At 34.5% G+C, this 23,502-nt stretch overlaps 2 protein-coding genes and 1 long non-coding RNA gene across 12 annotated transcripts in view; 1 reads left to right on the plus strand and 2 right to left on the minus strand.

The window, feature by feature from the left end:
* Positions 1-23,502, plus strand: part of LOC125650286 (centrosomal protein of 170 kDa protein B-like) — a 66,115-nt gene that overhangs the window by 1,429 nt on the left and 41,184 nt on the right. For 7 of the 9 annotated variants that reach the window (XM_056164551.1, XM_056164552.1, XM_056164557.1 and 4 more), the window contains exons 1-2: positions 14,619-14,968; positions 18,491-18,607. In XM_056164551.1, coding sequence (XP_056020526.1) covers positions 14,849-14,968; positions 18,491-18,607 — 237 coding nt within the window. In that variant the 5' untranslated portion in view covers positions 14,619-14,848. Of the gene's footprint in view, positions 1-4,837; positions 4,991-14,618; positions 14,969-18,490; positions 18,608-23,502 lie in introns of those variants that run through there. The other 2 variants (XM_056164553.1, XM_056164555.1) reach the window with 2 other exon arrangements.
* Positions 6,540-10,666, minus strand: LOC125650305 (uncharacterized). The gene is made up of 3 exons (XR_007360958.2): positions 10,554-10,666; positions 9,854-10,000; positions 6,540-8,044 (listed from the first exon to the last, which is right to left on the minus strand). It is a non-coding gene; the product is annotated as an uncharacterized LOC125650305 (long non-coding RNA).
* Positions 21,906-23,502, minus strand: part of LOC130054538 (uncharacterized) — a 1,927-nt gene continuing 330 nt past the window's right edge. Inside the window, exons 1-3 of one of the 2 annotated variants that reach the window (XR_008802814.1) lie at positions 23,230-23,502; positions 22,871-22,995; positions 21,906-22,297 (exon numbers count right to left, since the gene is read on the minus strand). The exon at positions 23,230-23,502 is cut by the window's right edge and continues 329 nt beyond it. Coding sequence is in view for 1 of the 2 variants with exons in the window: in XM_056164561.1 (XP_056020536.1) it covers positions 22,934-22,995; positions 23,230-23,502 (335 nt within the window). In the remaining variant the exon portion in view is untranslated. The other variant, XM_056164561.1, reaches the window with a different exon arrangement.

A 23,502-nucleotide genomic window follows, 5' to 3' on the forward strand; every position in this document is an offset into this window, starting at 1 on the left:
TATGTCATTTCCATATTTCAAGAAACTGAATTTTGAAAACTACCAATGCTGCCTGGCTATCTAAAAAAAACTCTTTGCTGGTGTATATACTGTCCAGCAATAAAACAATACATAACTGTATTTGCATATGTATCATAGTCTCAGTAATGTATGTTTATTTGTGTATAACTTTGTGAAATTCATGAGATATGTCCTATTTTCACATTATCACCAGTGTGAGATCGACTTTACCCATGTGAGACAGCCAAACTGGCTACCAACTTTCAAATTTCACTAGCCCAGAATGAAATTTACTAGCCCATATAAAAAAGAACACATTTTGTCAACAAATTCACTTTATTATTTATTATTCACTGCATTACTCTAACCCATGTTCCATTTGGCAAATCCTCTCATAAATTTTATCCTCTGACCCATTTTCACTTTCATCCTCCTTCTGCTCATTCCTTCCATCTCTCACACTCTCTTCTGTCTCAGTCTTTTCTATCTCTTCTCTCTCACTCTCTTCTATCACTTCTCCCTCACTTTTATTACTTTTCTCTCACTCTCTTTTATCACTTCTCTCTCACTTTTATTACTTTTCTCTCACTCTCTTTTATCACTTCTCTCTCACTTTTATTACTTTTCTCTCACTCTCTTTTATCACTTCTCTCTCACTTTTATTACTTTTCTCTCACTCTCTTTTATCACTTCTCCCTCACTTTTATTACTTTTCTCTCACTCTCTTTTATCACTTCTCTCTCACTTTTATTACTTTTCTCTCACTCTCTTTTATCACTTCTCCCTCACTTTTATTACTTTTCTCTCACTCTCTTTTATCACTTCTCCCTCACTTTTATTACTTTTCTCTCACTCTCTTTTATCACTTCTCCCTCACTTTTATTACTTTTCTCTCACTCTCTTTTATCACTTCTCCCTCACTTTTATTACTTTTCTCTCACTCTCTTTTATCACTTCTCCCTCACTTTTATTACTTTTCTCTCACTCTCTTCTATCACTTCTCTCTCACTTTTATTACTTTTCTCTCACTCTCGGACTCCTCTCCCTGTTTCCTTGTGACTCTCGCCCAGTTCATCTCTCTCATACACCATGACAGACTCTCGTTCTTTAGTATATTTCACAACCTTTTTTCTCTTTCTATTTTCAACAAATGTGGGCCTCCTTCTTTGGGAATTATGTGTAGTTTTTATGAGATTAAGCTGTGAGAATCCTCTTTCTGCTTCAAAATTTAAGGAGGACAAGACAAGTTATGAGTTTGATCACTGTTTGTTATCTTCACCTTTTATGTACTAATTTAATTAGAGCAAGGATATTGCTTTAGGTCTGATCTCTCTCTGTTGATTTGTATCAAGTCCAACTTCACTGCATTTGGCCTGAAACACATGTCAATTATTGTTTAGCTACATAACAAAATAGTATTGTAATGTGTACCGGTCACCCAGCCAAGTGCTGATCACGCTCGCTATTGCTTAACTTGCGTGATCAAGAGAGAGACTCTACCACTTCACTAGCGAGGCAGTATCAGTTCCCTCTTATACTGTCCGCTACAGTATGTAATCTTATATTATACTTGTACGTATGTATCTGAAAATGACGGAAAATAAATATTAATTTTTTTAGTACAATTGGCAAGTTTACACATATCCTCTTTCATTCTGACATTTGAGGCAGGCTTGGGAAATGTTTTGCAGGCCATACAAAACATGCTTTGCTCAGTTACTACAAGATGTAACGCGTCTTGTTAAAAAAAATCGTGCAGAGATTCACGAATTGTATTTTATATAATTTTATTTGAATAATAAATGCAAAGCATGATTTGAATGAGAAACCATGTTTATCAAGGATATTACAAGTTTGGACATAGAGGAAATTCTGGTCACCAACCGGGCCAGTTTTTGTCGCCTGTACTGATATTCAGTCGCCTCAGGTGACTGTTAATTCTAATCCCTGTTTACTAGTGTAAGATCGACTTTACCCATGTAAGACAGCCATGTGAGATTTTTCTGTCTCACACTGCTGCGACGTCATTTGATTGTGACTTTGTATACATTGTATTTTCTATGATTTACATTACATGATGATTCAGTAAAATATTTTATATTATTTTCTTTAAATTTCATTTTGATGTAGCTTTCTAATGGACAACCAGGGGTGTTTTAGTTTACAGTTTTTACACTTATGGTGTAAACCATTTTTGGGTATGCTCTTTCTGACTGTCTAATTACTTTTTGCATTCAAGTTGAAATGAGAATTTTGAATTTATGCACTAAACTATGGGTAAAATGTGAGAAAAATAATCCTTCATTATTTATTTATGTGGGATAGGGAAATTTCACCTCTGGAACAATATTAGCTGTCTATAGGGCTTGGCAAAGCCTCGTCCTAGGCAAAGCCTCGTTCTAGACTGCGAATCTTGTCCCATCAGCAGAATTTCCCTATCCCACACTCGTACTTATGAAGGATTCTATTATTCTCACATTATCACCAGTGTGAGATCGACTTTACCCATGTGAGACAGCCATGTGAGATTTTTCTGTCTCACACTGCTGCGACGTCATTTGATTGTGACGTCATATATTTTCTATGATTTACGTTACACGGTGAAGATTTACGTTACACAGTGAAGTAAAAATATTTTGCATTGTTATCTTTAAATTTTAATGTAGTATAGCTTTCTGGTGGACAACCTTGGGGTTTTTAGTTTACACTTATAGTGTAAACCATTTTCGGGTATGCTCTTTCTGCCTATCTAATTAGTTTTTGCATCGAAGTTCAAATGAGGATTTTGATAATCTAAAAATTTTTGAAAGCTCCTAATTTTATGCACTAAACTGTAGTTAAAATGTGAGAAAAATAATCCTTCATTATTTACTCGTGTGGGATAGGGAAATTCCACCTCTGGAACAAGATTCGCTGTCTAGGACTCGGCAAAGCCTCGTCCAAGACTGCGAATCTTGTCCCCTCGGTGGAATTTCCCTATCTCACACTCGTACTAATGAAGGATTCTATTAGTCTCACACTGTGCGACGTCATTTGATTGTGATGTCATGTATTTTCTATGATTTACGTTACACGATAAAGCAAAATATTTTATTGTTTTCTTTAAATTTCATTTTGATATAGCTTTCTGGTGGACAACCTTGAATTTTTTAGTTGATATTTACTGTGTAAACCATTTTCGGGCATGCTCTTTCTGGCTATCTAATTAGATTTTGAATTGAAGTTCATATAAGGATTTTGATAATTTTGAATTTTCTTTAAGCTCTTGAATTTATGCTCTAAGCTGTTGCTAAAATGTGAGAAAAATAATCTTTTATAATTTACTTGTGTTGGATAGGGAAATTCCACCTCTGGAACAAGATTTGCTGTTTAGGACTGATATCGGCAAAGCCTCATCCTAGATTGCGAATCTTGTCCCCTCAGTGGAATTTCCCTATCCCACACTCATACTAATGAAGGATTCTATTAATCTTACTTTTGTGTGCGAGACATTTTGGAAATTTTGTCAGTCCAAAGATTGAAATACAATGTATACTAGTAGATTTTGTCAGTAAAAATTTAGTTTTCGATAGCTCTGATTCACTTTTTGATATTACAAAAAGGCACGTGAAGGACTGGAATGCAGACCTACATAGGACCCTAAGCAGTAAACAATAGTTTTGTTGGAGTTGAAATTGTTGGAGGAAGAAAAAAGTGCCAGAATGCATTTTGAATCCCATATTCTGGCTCCAGTAAGTTGTGACATTTCTCTGCTGACTAAGCAACTAGTATCAGGGCTATTTACATTTTGTCCCATGGAATCCTCACTACAGTGCTAGCATTATGAATTAAATAAGAATAAGATTTCCCATGTGCTTGATCATTTCCTATCATTAGCATGATTACATGTGTTATTCATTTTGGCAGTCAATTATTCTGTAGAGTGATATCTATAAGGCAGTTAGAATGTAACATTTTGTCCAACGACAGTACTTATAACCCACCAGTAAGATATATTTCTGTTAATAAGTGAGATTAGTTGAGTTGAGAGTGGTAATTAAGACGTGTAGTTTTGGATTTGATAAATGTACTTTAAATTTCTGTGTTGAATAAACTACGTGTATGTGCACTGCACATGTACCAACAAATGAATTGATAAATATAGGTTCCATAACCAGTACAAGTTAGTAACTGGTTTTTTTCTCAAGCTTAAGTTTGAAAAAGCTGGTTACTAACAAGCAAGTGTTGTGGAACTTGTTTCTCCCATCATGCACTTACATTCTTGGACTTTCTCCCATCATGCACTTACAGGATTTGGGTGGGGTTTTTTTTTTCTTCTTTGTTTTTTGGTTTTTAAAAAAATGTCTTTCCTTCAGCATGTTCAGCTGATGTCAACTCTATTGAAATGTACAGACACAATTGATCTGTTGAAATGAAATATACAAGGGAGAAGTTCGAAAATTGAAAAAATAAAAAATAAATAAATATCAATCGGAATTCACCCAAGTGTTTCATAACTTGTTCATAAAACAAAAAACCTCCATACAAATCTATACACTGTTTGAATAAAAAACTACTATACTATTTAGGTACTAAGCAGGACTGAGAAATTCTAGCTGATACTGTTTTGGTTTTGAAAGTACAAATTCTTTTAATTAACTTTAGATCATAAGTTGATAAAACTGTCAGATATGTCATATTTTCAAAGGGGCTTTAGATGTCTGTTTCAAATGTTTAAAGGAATTGTATTCTTTGTTGAATGTTTGCATTGTATTTGTTTAAATACAAGTTGTACAAAGTTTTTACAGTGTAAACTTGGCTGGTTTAAATCAAATTCAATAGGTGTAGACATTGTACTAAGAGCTTGCCTTTGAAGGGGGGCCCTGTGTTAAAAGATGGGGATGTGTGCAGTAAGTGGCATTCACAGGTCATGGATGTTTGGACTCAGCTAGGAGGATTCTTTTGGGAGAATGAAGTAGATCTTCATAAATTTCTGCTTGGCCTTGAAATGGTAAGAATGAAGGATTAGGCTAGATTGCTCTTGACATGTTTTGGAAATAGTCAACATGGTTTTTTCTGTATACAAGTCCATTGTACAGATAGCAGATTGGGAGACATTTTCCTAGACTACAAGGTTATTTCATTTCTGGTTGGTACAGCATTCCTTCAAAACAGTTTTGTTTCAGTAGGAATGTGTGATAGTATTTTAATCTTGAAGTTACTTCCTAGTGATTATAGGGGGAATATTCAATCTTGATATTAGTTTATTTTGCACCCAACAATTCATAAACTCAAAATGTTTAAAGAGTTTAAAGAGTTTTGTGTACTTTGTCCATCCATAATGATTCCCTTGTATATTACAAAGAAACCCCAACCCCAAAAATGGATATGTGGGTTGATATACATGTATAATATTTGGCTTGGTGCACAGGTGTACAAAAATAGAATTCCTTAAAGGGGGGGGGGGGGGGGGCAATTAATATAAATTTTCTATTATGTTCAAAAATCGATATAATTATATTATCCCTCTGTACAAATTTTTACCACTGTTTTGAACTTAATTGAGAAATCAAGGGAATACATTACATTCCTTATGGTAAATTTTATTCATTTTGCTTATAAAAATAAATTTAGTTTTCATCTTCATCATTTTTAATAAAAATAAAGTTTGTTTGTAGCAAGTGTCTTTGATACAGTGACTTTGTTAAAACTCCTCAATCTAGAGGATTAGGATATTTGTGGTAAGATGAATATAACATGCGTACTTTAATTAAACACCTGTAGCACTTTGGTTGAAGAACAATGGACTCATTCCAGAGCATGTGCTGTGCAAAATCTGGAGATCGAGACAGTAAGTCACGTCGGTTGTTATTGTTGATTGCGGAGTGTAAAAAAGCTCTTCACTAAATCTTTACAGATCCCTCTCTAATCTAATGGCTGACACATGTAGGAGCCAATATCCCAGTGAAAGTACTATCACCTTAAGTTTTGCTATTTAAAATTTAAACTGGGTACAATTTGTACAAGGTTTAATGGTGTATTGGATTATTTTATTTTGCCATGTGCATGCAATCATGGTAGTAGTAAATAAATACCCAACGATTGAAATTGAATGATATCAATGGATAAGCTACACCTACAAGAACCTCAGTTAACGTCCCTGTCCTCTTTATAGACCGCCATGTGTGATAATAAAATGAAATGCAATAATCTAAATTATAATAGAGAAATACATCTATATAGTATATACATGATAACATAGAATAAAGGCAGTGCCGCGGAACCTTTAGCTGGCTGCAGTAGGATATTGAAACCTATTTTTGGAAATCATACAAGAACTCTTCATATCGAGATGAAAAAATAATTTTAGAGAAAATGTCAAGAGATGTCGTGTATGTCCTTAATTTGCTGTAGAAAAACTTATATTTTCAAAACACTTTTTAAACAATCATTTCAAATTGTATTTAATTATCAGAACATCTCTATCTCTTCCTTTTGATTGATATATATTTATAGGTAAAAAATAAAAAAGATACACGAAGACGTTTAGTAAAGCTTTAGCGCTTTCATTTCAAATCTTCAGAAGCTTTACATTTAGTAACATAGCAACGTTACGTCACAAACAGCGGAACGTTAAAATTAAACAAATCTAGACGTCATTACATACTGACTGTTGAAACGTATTGTTCATTGTGACGTCATAGTAAAGCAAAACAAATTTCAACGTCATAAGACAATTGTACTGAACGTGAAAACATAGTGTTTACAGTGATGTCATTATAAAGTAATGTGTGAAAACATTTTCATTTACAAATATGATAACATTAAACTGAATTATTGAGTTTAGGTTTGAACATATGATTAATGAAATGTTTTTCCTTTTCACATCTCTGAATGTCACTTCCACCTGCAAACTTGTAAAATGGAAATATATTGAATTGTTTTTGTCCACAAACATCTAAATGTTCACTTAGTTGAATTTGCCTGTATTACGGATTGTGGATATGCTGTTTGTGGACCCGCACACGAGCTCGAAGCGGGTTGCTTGTTTCCCAAATATAAAATTCTTTGCATACAGGACATGTAATGACATACAGGACATTTTTGCTATCGCACGACATTTTGGCATTAACTTTAAATATCCGTCCGTTAAAGTTGTATTGTGATCCTTCCGTGATGTATTGACAGGTCCCGCATCGTGGATCCCCACACTTAGTGACCTTGTTATTGTCTTTAAGATGTAGAGGGCATAATATTCTTTTCAGATTTTTCGGTTGACGTTTGCTGTTGATGAATTTTATTTTTCTGAATATTTTCTTGGTTAATTGGTCGTCTTTCAGTAGATTGTTTAGTTGATTAACTATTGAGTTGATATTTCTATTGCACGGGTTATGCATATGTACAAATAGAATTATATCTTTGTCTTTTTCCCGGTTGTTTGTAGCAAGTAGTTGAGAGCGGTCATAACTCTTTTGCTTTTTCAATTCCGTTTTCTATAAGTTTATCAGGATAACCTTGTTTTTGTAAGTAGGATCTGAGTTCCAACAAACGAATACCTCGGGTATTTACATCACTCACTATTGTGCATAAACGTCTAGCCAGATTGCAGGGAATTGCAATTTTTGTATGGTGTGGATGACATGATCCAAAATGTAGGTATTGGTGTGTGTCGGTAGGTTTGTTATAGACATCCGTTGAAAGTTTGGTATCTTCTTTAATAACTAGCACATCCAGAAAAGGTAATTTTGTGTCATTGATTTCCATTGTAAATTTTATATCCGGGTTCAATTCGTTCAGTACTTTGCAAAAAATTGTTAATCTATCCATGTCATTAGACCATAAAATAAAACAATCATCAAGAAATCTTTTCCATTTCGATTTTAGTAGTTTTGCATCTTCTTCACCCCATAAAGTTATTATTTGTTGAAGTTTTCTTCTAGGTATCCCAAGGTTAATGTGGCATATGTCGGTACTACTTTTGTTCCCATTGCGATGCCTTTTGTTTGAAGAAAATGGTTGTGTCCAAATGCAAAACAGTTATTCTGAAGTATTATCTTCAATCCCTCTAAAACAAAATCCTGATTAAATCGAGCATTTGGGATATCAGGATATTTCTCAATCCAATATTTTACAGCTTCAATTCCTAGGTCTAAATGTATATTTGAATATAAGCCGACAACATCAAAAGACACAAGTTTCGTATTATTTTGTATATGGTCCGGTAAATGATTGAGGAAGTCTAAGTCATCCCTAATGAAACTAGGTACTTTTTCGCAATACAGTTTTAATAAAATGTCCAACAGATGACTTTGTCTTTGAGATGACGAATTGGGTCCTCCTACGATGGGCCGAAAAGAGAGATGATTCTGGATTTAAACAAGAAATATATTCCCCCGTGTTCGTTTTTATTGTGTTTATATATATATACACACACACACACACACACACACACACGTTATTAACAATTTAACTATGATGTCATAAACATAGCACATACGTGTATGCAATGAATCAAAAGTGATTCAATCGGCAATGTTATATTTTCGTTAGCCTGCTACCAGTTTGTAAATCCAAAGGGGACTATAGCTTTCTTCTCTGTCTGTCCGTTCCTTTGTCTCTCAGTCTGTACCATTTTTTTTCCAGACTTTTTTCCATTATGCTTGTCAATGTGTGGATTCATTTAAAACTTGCAGTGTAGTTTGAGGGTGGTAAACTACAGATCAAGTTCAAATTTCATAGTGTTTGATGGACAGGTGTTAAAAAAATGTATTTTTATATTGTTACGTTTTTAGCTCACCTGAGCTGAAAGCTCAAGTGAGCTTTTCTGATCGCCTGTTGTCCGTCGTCTGTCTGTAAACTTTTTACATTTTTGAATTCTTCTCCAGAACCACTGGGCCAATTTCAACCAAACATGACCAAAAGCATCCTTGGGTGAAGGACTTTCAAGTTTGTTCAAATGAAGGGCCATGTCCTTTTCAAAGGGGAGGTAATCACAAAAATGCAAAAATAGGGTGGGGTCATTTAAAAATCTTCTTCTCAAGAACCACTGGGCCAGAAAAGCTGAAATTTACATGAAAGCTTCCTAACATAGTGCAGATTCAAATTTGTTAAAATCATGGCCCCCCGAGGGTTGAATGGGCCACAATACGGGATCAAAATTTTACATACAAAAAAGTTTACATTCACATGAAAGCTTCCTGACATAATCCACTTCAATTTTGAAAAAATCATGGCCCCCGGGAGTAGGTTGGGGCCACAATAGGGATCAAAGTTTTACATGCGAATATATAGGAAAAATCTTAAAATATGAGCCAAGATCACTCAGGTGAGCGATGTGGCCCATGGGCCTCTTGTTATATTTATTGAGATCGTGTTCTGATAGAAGGCTGTAAAAGTAGGACATCTTATTAGAGGCATTTGACGAAACTCAATCGCTGATGGGTTAAAAAAAATCATTTCATTAATTTTACATTTCAAGCTTATCAATCACAAAAGGAACATATCAATGAAAATGTATATCAAATCTATTTATCACGCGAGTATTTTTCTGTAATCGGTGAACCAATTGGCAATAGTCAATTTACACTGGAGATCGATAATGACCAATTTTCCGCTTCACTGACCACGTGCACCTGTAGCAGTTTATCACGATAAGTAACACTTTAAAATAGACTTTTGTAATATAAACACCTTGGCAAGTGGAGATAGCAAATTTGTTTTTTTGACGAAAATTTTAAAGAGACACTATACAGCTCATTTTGTGCAAAAATCATGAAATGACAATTTTACCAGAGCTTTTTCAAATTTTGTTATATGGTTGAATGTAACACTTATATAAAGTTGAAAATTCTCATTTTAATGTAAATATTAATACTTTTTGATGGCCTAGGCCTAACAAAAAAACAACAGGGAGTCGCCTTCTTTTGGTCTTCAGACGCATTCACATACATGGTAAACAGTGCAGCATGTCCTGCTGCAGTGAGAGAAAGTGTAGTGGATAGACCCAGAATTTTGACAGATTCTGCAAGAAAAAAGATGAAAATGGAATGAGATAAAACTGATGCATGAAATTTATCTTGAGATCAATATGACATTGGAAAGTTGGAAAACCCAAGAGCTAGGGGAAACACACCCAGGACTCAGTGGTGGATCCAGGATTTCCAAATAGGAGGGGGGGGGGGGGGGCATATGAAAAAGTCAAATATTAGCCAAAGTACTCAGCCATTTTAGGTGCCAAATTTGGAGTTTTACTCACAATTTGTGGCGAAAAAGGGAGGGGGGGGGGGGGGGTTGCCTCACCCCCCTCTTAATCTGTTATTGGGACTAGCGAATACATTGCTTTAAAAGTAAATGCTATTTTTATCTGAATATGTCACGTATTAGTTTAAAAACATTGGTCAATAGGAACATGGAAGGGTTTCTGTTAAAATGATGATTTATAATTAATTATAAGAATCAGGGCCTAATTTCATACTCGAATGACAAGTATGGACCCCCTAAGGGATCTATACAACAGCTTTGCTGTCACTCAAAATCAGGTGATGTAAATGTGCATTTAAAAGTCCCAAGTTCACCTGAAGAAACCTTTGAATTCAAGATGCATCCAAATTATTAAGTTCTCTGGTTTTGTTGACTCCATCTTCTGTAATCTTGATCATTAGACTGTTTTTGTGAGTAAGATTTTAACTCTTCTATTAAACCTAAGACTGCTCTCTCGTAGGTTTGTTGCCGACAATGGTACATATTCTTCTGGCACTTAGTTAAGGTATGGTGCATTTTGTGTGCCTATAATTGGATGCAAAAGCAAAGAATGTAAATACTGATGGGTGTCCATGTGTACATTGTAAAACAAAAAATACATTTGTAATTATCATATCCTTCTTTTTCATCACACAAACATCTAGGAATGCAAGATGTACTGTGATCCATTATCAATAATTGTCAACTTTTAATTGGCAATTCTGTTTCATTAATAAGAATGTTCTTTAAAAATAGTGTCAAAAGGTAGGGGTCTCTGTTCCAAATAATGAAACATTTGTCTAGAAATCTGTCACAGTGTTGCATTATATATACACTTGAGTTCTTCATCGAAACTTAACTTTTTGGTACAAGAGTTCCTTAAAGAAACCAAGTGTTAGTGTGGCACATGTTGAGGCCATTTTGATTCCCACTGGTACTTATAATGTTTGTAGTTAAATGTAAAAAAAAAAAAAAAGTGATGTTGCTTCTAAAAAGAAATCTTTCAAAAAAAAGTTCATCTATTTTTTTTCCGGATATTTATCTATCAAATACTTGAATACTTGGAAGTCTTAGTGGGAAAGTAACATTAGTATATAGATTAATAACAACATCAAATGTTGCCAATAGTGTATTGTTGTTTACCTTCTCAGGTTAGTGTTAAAAAATCCAAATCATCACGGACAAAACTTGACTTCTTTTAACTCTTATATTCAAATATATATATATATATATATATATATATATATATATATATATATATATATATATATGCACAGAAACTTTAATTAAAATGTAGCTATAAGGAAAGATGTTCCAATATTTACCCACAAGTAATATTTGAATATAGATAAGCTGTAAATAAGGCATTGATTAATACCAAAGGTCCCCTTTAGAGCCATTAGTAGTGCTTGATATGTCATCCAACCAATCTGTAAGGATCCATAAATTGATAGAGATAAGACTAATCCATGCATATAATTCCTTTCAATTGATAATTAGATATGGTTTAAACTTATCATATCTTATTTTTGGGTTATTACTTCAAGTGGCTAAAGAAGTATGGATCTACAAATCTGTACAGATTGAATGTCACCCTGAAGATATGGAAAGGCCAATATTTCTGTGCTCTGCCCCACCCCAAGGGCAGGGTTTTGAGAGGGGTTACTGCTTGCCTGGGACACTTATTTGGACATAAATGATCTGATTTGTCAGTACTGGTCTGTTGACTGTGTGTGTCAGTAATTAGTGTAGAGTTACTGGAGTAGTCTATAACAATATTAACTTGGTCAACATGACTCTTGAGGACTCCTGATATTATTCCAAGTTATTTGGAAAGTATGGCCTCCCTTTTCCTTAACTCAATGTTTACTTTTCTCTGGATTTGTGGATGCCAGAAAGAGTTGGAATGAAAACACTGCTGTGTTCTATTGTGAAGGAGTGAATGGTGGACAAATAATTGCTTTTACATCACACCCCCTGAATCTGCAGTGGGATATGTATAAAATATACCCCGTCTTGTAATAGACACAGATAACTTAAATGTATATACCTTAATTCAGTTTTGATTAAAATTCTTATTAGGAAGAATATGATTCTATACCTGTGTGGGGGTAAATACAGGTCTCATATATCTGAAAAGATGTTCCAAATGGATGGAATTAATATGTAGATTAAAATATTTTGCACTGTGAGTACCCCTGGTATAAATATTGGGATACTAAGAATGAGACCGTTACCATGGACAGAACCGTTTCAAAGGCTTACACACTGATTACCAAGTTACAGAAGAAATACGGATTTAAAACCAAAGGATTTATTGTTCCTATCAAGGAAAACAACAACAACGAGGCAAGTAGATGCTTTGAGATCTGTAAACTGGTCTTGACCTTTTTTGAAGATCTGGAAAAGGTTTTCTACTACTCAATGCAAATTGAGCTCACCATTATTTTGGAGTTCCTGAACATTTTCCGTCAGTTTTTCTTTCATGACAAGGATAAGTGGGTATTGAAGGACGTAGATTTTATTACTACATTAATGTTGTGTCCCCAAGTATCAGTTGATTGATATAAGACAGGGGGGGGGGGGGGGGGGGATATAAGACAGGGGTTGGATCTGTGAAGTTACAGGTATGAAATATATGCAATTATGTTCACCAGCTGTCATAGAACTTTTAACATGAAATTATATGGGAAAGGGAAAAAAATTCACAGAATGAAGAGTAGTAAGTAAATATCATGGCTTCATTGATTGATTGATTGCATATTCTTTTAACATCCCTATTGAGAATTTTTCACACGTATGAAGACGTCACCATTGCTGGTGAAGGGCTGCAAAGGGACCTCGGTTTTGCAGTCTCACCCGAAGGACTGCCCCATTTTTAGTCGCCTCTTATGACAAGCAAAGGGTACTAACCCAAATCCCCACAGGGTTCATGTCTTCACGGGCTTCACACTACTCAAGTTAATCAATAAATGGGACATTTTTTTTAACTAGAAAGAAATAATACAATGGGACAAAGATTACATAAAACTATGCAAATTTTATATGGCATCAGCAAATGTGAAGACTGTGTGAAATAGTCATAGTAGATATTGAACACAGAATTGAGAGAGTACCTTCTGTTTCTAGAAAGTGACAGTGTAGCATATATAGCAATCTGGCCGGACCTGTTAGTATGTGACAAATGTTACATCTGATCATCCTGGCCCTCAGGTACACCCAGTGGTGCAGACTGTTCAAATATGAATCAAAGAGAATCTCTGGCATAGATCTACAGGAGGTTTATGTACTGTTAATGAAGTGCTGTTTGAGAATTTTAATGCTCAGGATAAATGCATCACTCTTGACAAAACCTATCAAGAATATGCAGAAGAATCGAGTTATTAGTTTGTAATGCCCTAGAGATGACTTAGGTAGTGAGAGGGAATCTCTGAAAGGGCTTTTTAAAATGTTGATTTAATGTTAGTGCAATGTCTATATGAACCCATATCAAATGTCCTCATGTATTTGGGTTTTCAATTAAAAAATGGTCTACCTAAGACTGATAAGTAGAGAGACTGATTATAACTTAGTTTTTGATGACACATTGAGTCGGCTTGGCTTTCTGTATGTGACGGGAGTGGTCTCTGTGTAGCACACCAAAGTCTCATCCCAGTCACAGAGGTCATATCTTAGTATTCCGAATTCCTGTTTTATGTGATATGTTTGGGACTTGTTCAGCTTGAAGAATGAAGATTTCAACCAGAATGTTTAGCATTTGTCTTTAAGCATATAATGTATAATATTTATTGTGTTGCTTTTTATACCTAACTGGACTGAAATTTTTACTTTTTTCCAATTATAAGTGAGATTCAGTCTTGCATGGAACTCGTGTGAAGTTTCGTCTAATTATTGGGAAGCAAAGCTATTGATTCTAGACTTGGTGTAACATCTTGTATTTTATTACAGGTCTTTTCAAAAGTAGACATGCCTATTGTACATGGGGACACCTATCTCAGCATGTTATGGCCATCTTCTTAGAGTTATTTTTTATGCAAAAGTTTTTAAAGCTTGGGAGGTCAAGATTTGATTTCAATGATATGTCTTTAATTGATAAACTTTTTTTGCATGTAGCCATCTATATTGTATACAGTATATATGAATTATAATTGAGATCCAGAGTGTTTTCATTCTTTTTTTAAAACGTTTTCAATTGATTCAGAATTCAGATTTAAGAATGATATCCTGCCAAATGGTTGAAAGACATTCTATTTGAGGAACAATGATTTTGAAAAAATTGAGGTAAATTGTTAAGTGGTGCTTGATGGAGTTTTTTCCAGACTTAATAATCGCATGTCTGCAGTGTGAAAGTTCAAGGGATCTGCAGTATTAGTGTATTGATTAAATTGGGTATTAGTCATAAAAAGCATGGGTAACATGTGCTGTGAATTTCAACTTATTGCAGCCGATTTTTTTCAACCATGCTGTATGTTCGTGTGATTGTCAGGTTAACACACAGGAATTAAATGGTGGTGGCTTTTCACTGCTGTCTACAGTCTTTGTAGATATACAATATCATATGATTATCACAGGCAAGGGGAAGACAGAGACCTGATATATAGAACCGTTTAAAATATGCAATGTGTGAAAAATGAGTACCTCCGATTCAACAGAGGAGTTAAACTTTCAGAACTTTATGGAAATTCAGGGCCGGCTTCAGTTTCAGCTTATTACCAGAATATACTTTGGATGCGATTCCGAACAAGCAGAGGTAAGGGAAACACTTTGAGGTTTGCTGGAAGTTGCATTGTGTATGTTGTTGGGAATATTTAGTGATGATATCAAGAAGATGTGTTTTGTATAAAATATGCGTAATTCTGTGCACATATTTTGTGTTCCAGTTGTGAAAGTTTTTCAAAGTGCATTGATTTGAGTTAGTTTTAGTGGGCAGTTTAATTTTTGAAGCTTTTATTGTATGATGTTATTGTGCTTGACCAGAAATGTGGATGTATAATAGAGCTCAATGGGATGTAAACCCCACCATATGTTCTGAAGAAAATGGAAAGTAAAACATAATAGTGGCAAAATTACAACTCCCAGTCTGGAAGAACTTTTCTTATCTTTGATTCGTTTTCCCTGAGAAATATTTCTTCTTTCCCCATGGGTGTTTATCACTTTCTGCAAACAGTGTGCATCTAAAGAGTCATAATTCACTGTTCAGTGTGGCTCCTCAGATTTCATGGCACTTGATGAACTGTGGTGCATTAACACACCTTTATTGGTTTATATAATGTTTGTAAACATTAAATGTCTGGCCAGGAAGAAAAAGGACATTTTTCATTCTTTTGTCAGACTGACAGTTTTAATAACAAAAATAAAGCAAAATGCTAATGAAGGGATGGGTATATGGGGAAATGATTTAGATATTAGAACCCCATCATTGAAAGGATGTTGAAACCTGTACCAGTTTTATGATGATTTTTTATAATGATTTTGATCTCTATACAAATTAGAGAAATTCTTAGTCATGACATTTTGTATCTTGTGAATGCTCCACCATGAAATGTTGGGTATATCTAGAGTGTTGCCTCTTTTCATCTGTCATTTCTCTGTAGTTTTTCAGACTTTTTCACAGTATCCACAAATGTTGAGCTGATATCTGGTGCAAATTTGTACACTTCTACTGATCTTCTGTATTGATATTGAGGGATTTCATTATAACCCTGCAAATGAAGTTAGGGAAGGGGGGGAGTTTATTGATTTTGCTTTGTCTATCAATAGATGTATTTTGTCCAGAGATTTTCTCAGAGGCTCTTCGTTTACTTTTTATATGCCCATCTTTTGATGGGCCATGTTATGATGTAGGTTTTTTCGTCCGTCCATCTGTTAGCTTTTTGTGTCTGAGTATTATCTTTCACTCTGTGAGGCTTAGAACTGTTGATGCATTTTGGGGGGAAGGATATGCAACGAATCAAAAATAAATCACTGCCTCCTTGAATTTTATGGCAATGAATGCTCAAATTGTGTCCAGATTATATCTTGCACACTGAGGACTTGGACCATCACACTCGGTCAGCTGATGTGTCTAGGGAGGGGGGGTGTCATTACCAAAATACAGGTCACTGGCCTCCATCTGAAATTTTATGGCATATATATACTCAAATTGTTTATGGATTATATCTTGCACACTGTGAGGCCTAGGACTATTAAACGGGTCATTTGGTGCATCTTTGGCAGAATGTGTGTAGTGAACCAAATACAGGTCACTGTGGCCTCATTTGAAATTTTATAGTTATACATCCGGATCATATCTTTCTTGCAGTGAGGCGTAGGACTATGAAAACTGATCATATGATGCAAGGGGGGTGGGGGGGGGGTGACCAAAATGTATTTTAGGTCATTGTGGCCTCCTTATGGAATTTTATGGCCATACATCATACATACTCGAATTGTTTGGATCACATCTTGCACAATGTGAGGCCTAGGACCATCTACCATCTAAATTAGTCAGTTGATGGGGTTGTGAACCAAAAATAGGTCACTGATCTCCTTAAATTCTATAACTAAACATACTCATATCATGTATAGATTATATCTTGCACACTGTGGGGCCAAGGACTATCAAACATGGTCACTTGATGCATTTGGGGAGAGGAAGCTGTGCCATGAACCAAAAGTAGGTCACTATGACCTCTTTTAGAACTTTTATGGGTATACATATACACACATACAAATCGTCTCCAGATCATACCTTGAGATCGGTGAGGCCTAGGATCATCAAATTTGGTCATTTCATGCATATTGGGTGTGGGTGTCATAACCCCAAAAGTAGGTCACTGGCCTCATTTTGGAATAGACAGCATCACCACTTGTGACTTCAAGCATGCAAACATAAATATTCATCATATACATGTAGTTACAGATCGGCATATCATGTACCCTAGTAGTGCACTTTATTGTCTGTGGAAATGTGTGAGTACCGGTATTTTTAGATTCATTCTTTCAAATTTAGAAACTTGTGGCCATTTTTTGGAATGTAATTATACTTTCATGACGTTTGTGTACATTCTGCTAGTATCCTCGAGGACTCTCAAACAACTTTTGGAGGGTGCATTAGTCTCACCATTTCCATCTATTTGTCTTTTCATACATCCATCTGGTAATGGGACAGTTGAAGAACATATTTTATTGACAGAAGAGCTGAAAGGATTGGACACAAGTTCTTAAAAGTTTAGATATTCCTGTCCTTGACAAAAATAAGTATAAATAGCCATGCAAATAATAAATGTTTACAATTCACAGCTCAAGTTTCATGTTTCCAACATAAGAGATGTTTAAATTGAGTCACTAGTAGATACATGCATTGAGCATACACACCCTAGGTACATGATTATGAAATTATTGCATTTGTTTGAACCTTCCACACTCTTGTAGAAAAGCTCTGACTGCACTTAATAGTTCGATGACCCCTTAGCGCCAACGTCCTTGCATCAAAGGACCCCATTGGAAGTAAGCTTCCAAGTTGTCATGGGTTATCCTATACAATATATATTATTTGTATGTATGTATATACTGAATAAACATTTATTTGATATTTTGATCTATAAACAAAGACTCATCTCCCCAAAGGATGGGACAATTAATTGGTTTCATTCAGTCTGTCGGTGTGTATGTCTGTTTTTTGTTCATATTCAATAAACTGGCCATATTCAAAGAGCAGTACAAGTCACAGAGGTTTTTGGCCGATGGGCCATTTGTAATGTGTACGTTTTACTTCATGAGCAAAGAGATACTGTGTATATAGAAGCTCACATGACTTTCATGCTTTCCACAACACATATACCCAATAGGAATAAGCCATTGGGGAGGGGGGTTATCAGCCCCATTATGACAGGTCTAATTATGAGTGACCTATTATCAGGAGAGTTATGACCCTTAGGGTAGGGAACTTAACTGGAATTCACGGTATCCCAGTCTGGCTGAAAATGTTATATAGAGACTGATATTTACTATGGAGTTAAGAAAAGACTGGGTAATTTAGGGCAGGGACTGAGGGTCAAACCTTGAGACCACTTTCTGAATCCATCATGATTTGGCCATAATGTGTCTATCAAACTTTGTATCTCAATATTAGATACAGCCTAGTGAGTACTTAGTAATTGATTATATTTAATATGTACAGTAACAAAATTGGACAAAATCCTATAGTGTGAAATTTGTGAAGTGTGTATGTCTTCTTTCAGAATTTTTGTAGATTTTAAAATTTTTACATTGTGCATGCATTTCATTTAAGGATCCCACCTCAGCCCACAGCGATGACTGGAGCCTGGTGGACAAAAGTGGCCATCACCATCGCCTCCCGAAAACCATGCTGTTCATGGGCCGTGAGGAGTGTGACATTGTAGTCAAGGTACTGCTTATAATATTTAATAGCTTTATATTTATGTCATTAGTTCAGTTCACAGATAATGAATAGGAAATGTAGGCATGAAATCAGAAAGAATTCCCATGTGGAATACTGTATGATGAGTTGCTACAATAAGGAGGTGGATAACAGAGATGTCTGATGCATGTTTCATGGAAATGATGATTATTATGTTTGGAAAAGGCAAGTTTTTTGGACAGGGATTTTCATTGATTGATTGTTAGGACATGACAACTTGTGGTTCTGGTAATCTACTCATATCATCAGTTGATATCAACTTTGGATTATGAAGAATCAGAAAGGTGTTTAATAACGTAAGTTTTGGATAACTGATCATAAAAGATTATAAGACTCTCTTATGAGTAGCCATGAAATATAAGGTAATTCCACCTGAAAGTGGTAAAACCTGAGGCTTTGCCAAGAGTTTTACCACTTTTTTGCAATCCCGGGGGTGGAATTGCCTGAATATTTCATGGCTACTCATAAGAGATTATTTTTGGTTTTCCTTGTGCCCAGCGATGCCACAAATTGATTAAATTTTCGCTATACATTAAAACAATTGACCCCAGAATTGGATTCTACAAATTTAATTTTGGCAACTACTGTGCTGACAGAAAATCAACCAATACTTATCATTTCCATTAGTGGAACTCTTCAAATTAAAGGCGCGTAAAGTCGTGCTACCGGGACAACATACGTAAACATTACTTAGGCATACATAATATAAATTATGGTTTCGGATACATATTATATTTAACCGACTGCAAACCACAACACTGATTAAAATTCTAAAGTCAAATTTAGGAATTGATTATTCTTACAAGAAAACAGACGAACTTATTAAACTATGTGAGGGAGTGCAGGTACTAAATCTGCCAAATCTGATCGATATAAAGCATCAATCGCAAAAGAACTGTGAAGGGAAAAACCTATATGCACATCCAACACAAAAACTTTTAATGTGAGTAATATGTTTTTAAAGTTATTCTGTCAGACTATGAAGACATTCTATTTTATCATATAATTAGGACAGGTTCATATGGCATGGACTTGGTAATCGTACACGAACACCCCCTACCCCCCCCCCCCCCCCCCCCCCCCCTCCCTCTCAATTTCCATATTTTAGAACAAGTTATATATATGCCAAACTGCATTTTTTAAGACGTTTATAACACTAATTAACACAACTAATGCGTTTCCAAACTGCATTCAAACTATTTTGAAAATTACAAAATATTGATGGATTTAGGACAGAGAACATCATTGTTTAGAATTTTTGAAATAGGTGTGGTGGAGTTTAAAAACATGTAACATTTTTAATAAGATTGTGTTAGAATATTTGAAAAATGCAGTTTGACCAATGGTTATTTTATTTAAAAATACACCATGTATTTTAACTCTTAAAAAAAGGGGGGGGTGCTTATGTCCCAGTAATCTCGCACTTGCTCGCGAGACTTGTGCATTTTCTTACCGATGACACACAAGAGTCATCAAAGCGCGATAACTCTAACGAGCTGGTAATGAGAAGTATTAATGATTGAGTGAATAGTATTAGAGTTATTCCTCTTTGAATAAAAACTTAAGAGATCATTTTCATGCCTGCACACATACAAAATAGTACTTGTAATTTTGCTGATTTCTTCATTATAAATGCAAACATTTGGTTATAAACGGTAACATCAATAGCTAAAACTATAGTATATATATGTATAAAAAAAAAAAAAAAAAAAAAAAACCCAAAAAACAAACAAAAATCGAGAGACTTTAGGCCTAAATCAATATCGAGAGGACACATGATGTCATTTTCCTACATCTTTTAGTGCAAAGTCATCTGATCTTCTACCGAGTTCCAGTTAGGCCAAATCAAAATTGCACGTTTTCTATTGAAAGCAGCATTGATACTGATATTAAAGTAATTCCACCCTCCTGTGATGTCATCAGATTTTGCAAAATCAATGATTTATTTAGATTTATGCATGATGGGAACATAAATTTTGTTGGAGTCTTTTCCGATAGTTATTGTAGAAAATCTTGTGAAAAATAAACTGTTTTAAAGTCTTAAGTTATAGATGAATAATCAATGATACGTTTCAAAATATTTAATCCAAGGGCAATAACTCTGTTTCTATTGATTTCTTTATCAAGTCTATTATGAGATAGATTTCCTTTATTTTTTACAGACATTTTGTATATTTTTGTGAAGATAAAGTTTCGTGAAATTGTTATGAATGCTACTATATCGTCATAACCAGTTTGTATGAAATTTTGATAACACTGTTTACGATTTCACGATTTTCCCCAAAATTATATTTTTCACTTTTAATGATCAAAATCTACTGTCTAATATGTTTAAAAAATTTCACATAAAAATTAAGGTCATACATTATCACAAAAGCTCATTTTAAAGAGTTCATTGTTTGTTTTGTAAACAAAGATTGCGGTATGTTATTGTTTACGAAATTTTCAAAAGAAATGGATATCGATCTAAGTTTATTATAACTTTCACATTTCAAGCATTCTTCGGGTAAAATGTGTCATCTAAAAGTTGAAATGTGCGACTATGCAAAATTAAGATGCTTTATATTACGAAATTAATATTTCACTTGTTTGTTTGTATACGTAAAAAGACTCGAGTCTTTGTTTACATAACACATATTTAAGGCTAAAATATAGCCTTTATTCTTGCATTCAGAAGGTCAAAATTTTTGTTGTCAACATTAAATGAGTTATCCAACATCAAAAATGAAAAAATATTTTGTTCAAAAATCGTGAACCAGTCCCTTTAAGGAAAATTTTCTGACGGTGATATTTGATTCTGTTTATGTATGTCTCATATTTTAAAAAGTGTGATGACCTATGTATTTTATTTGATAATTTGTTAGTTTTAACTCTAATGAATGGAAATAAATACATTTTTCAAACTTGTATCAGGCCACAATTAAAAGAATGTTTGTTTCCCCTCCCCCGGGTCTAGTTTTTGAAACTGACCAGGCAGGCAGGTGATATTTTTTTTTTTTTAAATTCATATAATTTTATATGTATTGTCGGAAAAAAAGCAGATCTGTCAAACAGGGCACTGATTGTCTTCAATGCTTAACATCTGGAGAAGAGAACATTTATACTACTATGTTGAGGATTGGTTGAGCTTCAATGTTTTATGTATCAAAATCCTGGAATGGCTTGCTGGCGTTGAATCTGTATGCTAATATGAATGCTCTGGATGTGTAATTTCTGTTTTCTTTACTCCGACATTTCTTTAAAAAACATTATTTAAAGAAATAAATGAAAATAAACAAAAAACATTTATTCTTGTATAGAAACAAGTAGAAACAAAAATCATAAACAACATGTTAAAAAGAATGACTTAGAGAGGATGAATATCAGACTAGAATTAACTGATTGTCAGACTAGAATTAACTGATTGTCAGACTAGAATTAACTATTTCTTAATTGGATTTCTCTTTGGGACTTCCAATTTTTTTGAACGACACAAGTCACAAACTGGCAGCACAACTTTAAAGTTTTTGCACAAGTCCTTGTCCTTTTGGATCTCTGTTGCAACACAATATGCACATATGTCTTTGCGGCCAACATCCGAGCTGTAGTATGCAAATTCAATGTGACTGGTACATGCAAGCTGGAGTCTTGTGAAAACTTTTCCATGTAGAACATCCCCTGAAAGTGACCAAAAAAAAAAAACACTTGTCAGAGAAAAAAATTGATTTTAATGTTTTTGTGCTCTTTATTTTCTTTTTCAGATTACCCAAGGTTAAATTCAAAGATTCATCCCTACTTCCATTACTTCAATGATACAAATATTATAAAGATGTTATCATTCAATGACTGTAAATATAAAGGCTGCCAAAAACATAATTTCCACAGATTGTGCATTTAATACTGAATGTCCTTTTGGAGAGTGAAAAAGGGGAATATGCATGGTAGATGCAAACATGTTTTATCCTGCACATGTATATAAGGCCTACAAAAAGCATTTAAATTTTTGAACAATGCAAGGATACAGATTGAATGTGGACAAACACACAAATCCAATTTCTGTTCTTCTGACATTTTGTCATTTGATTAAAAAGATTTGAACAGTGAATATTCATCTTAGTTCATGTATCCATTGTTTATGATATTGATCATCATGATGATAAACAAATGAACATACTTGTGCTTTGGTTCTGTCAGAAATGCCAGTCTTATTTAGTGTCATTTAATCACAATATTGTCAATAAATATACAAACCTTCTGGTGCTAAAATTGCCCCGCAAGTGTAGTCATATTTATCTGTTGTGTGCTTCAAGGCTCTTAAATCTCGAGGGAATTGGAGACACCCCTGTCCACCCCCTCACAAATGTATAGCTGCGACCCTTTAAAATGTGAAAAAATGACAAAGTCCAATGTTGAAAAAAATTTGGGCAGCACTTCCCCTACGAATTTACCGTTTTTACACCCCCTACCATAAATTTCCCCAGACCAAAAGTTTGGGAACATTGAAGAAAGAAATGAAATGGTGTGGGACAGACTCAATTATAACTTTAAGACATGAGCCATACACCATCTCAAACCTACTTGATAGAAATATAATAATGCATATAAATTACCTGTAAATCTGGGAGAGGCTTCATCAATCTTTTGAGGGAGCTTTGTCAGTGTGCTGGACTTTCTCATCAAAACATCGAAAGCTGTAGGACATGTAGGAGGATTTTGACCTTTTGGTACATTGTTATTTGGTTCTAAGTCTCTTATCACGTCAAATTGTACATATTTCAATTTTTCATCAAAGTTGTGAACCACTTGTATCTGTTCTTCAAAATCTGGCTCAAAAGTTACACCGTTGGCAAGTTTGTCCGACACGGTGACAGTTACTTCGTCCA

Source organism: Ostrea edulis, chromosome 5, assembly GCF_947568905.1.
Source record: "Ostrea edulis chromosome 5, xbOstEdul1.1, whole genome shotgun sequence".
NCBI classification, from domain to species: Eukaryota; Metazoa; Mollusca; class Bivalvia; order Ostreida; family Ostreidae; genus Ostrea; species Ostrea edulis.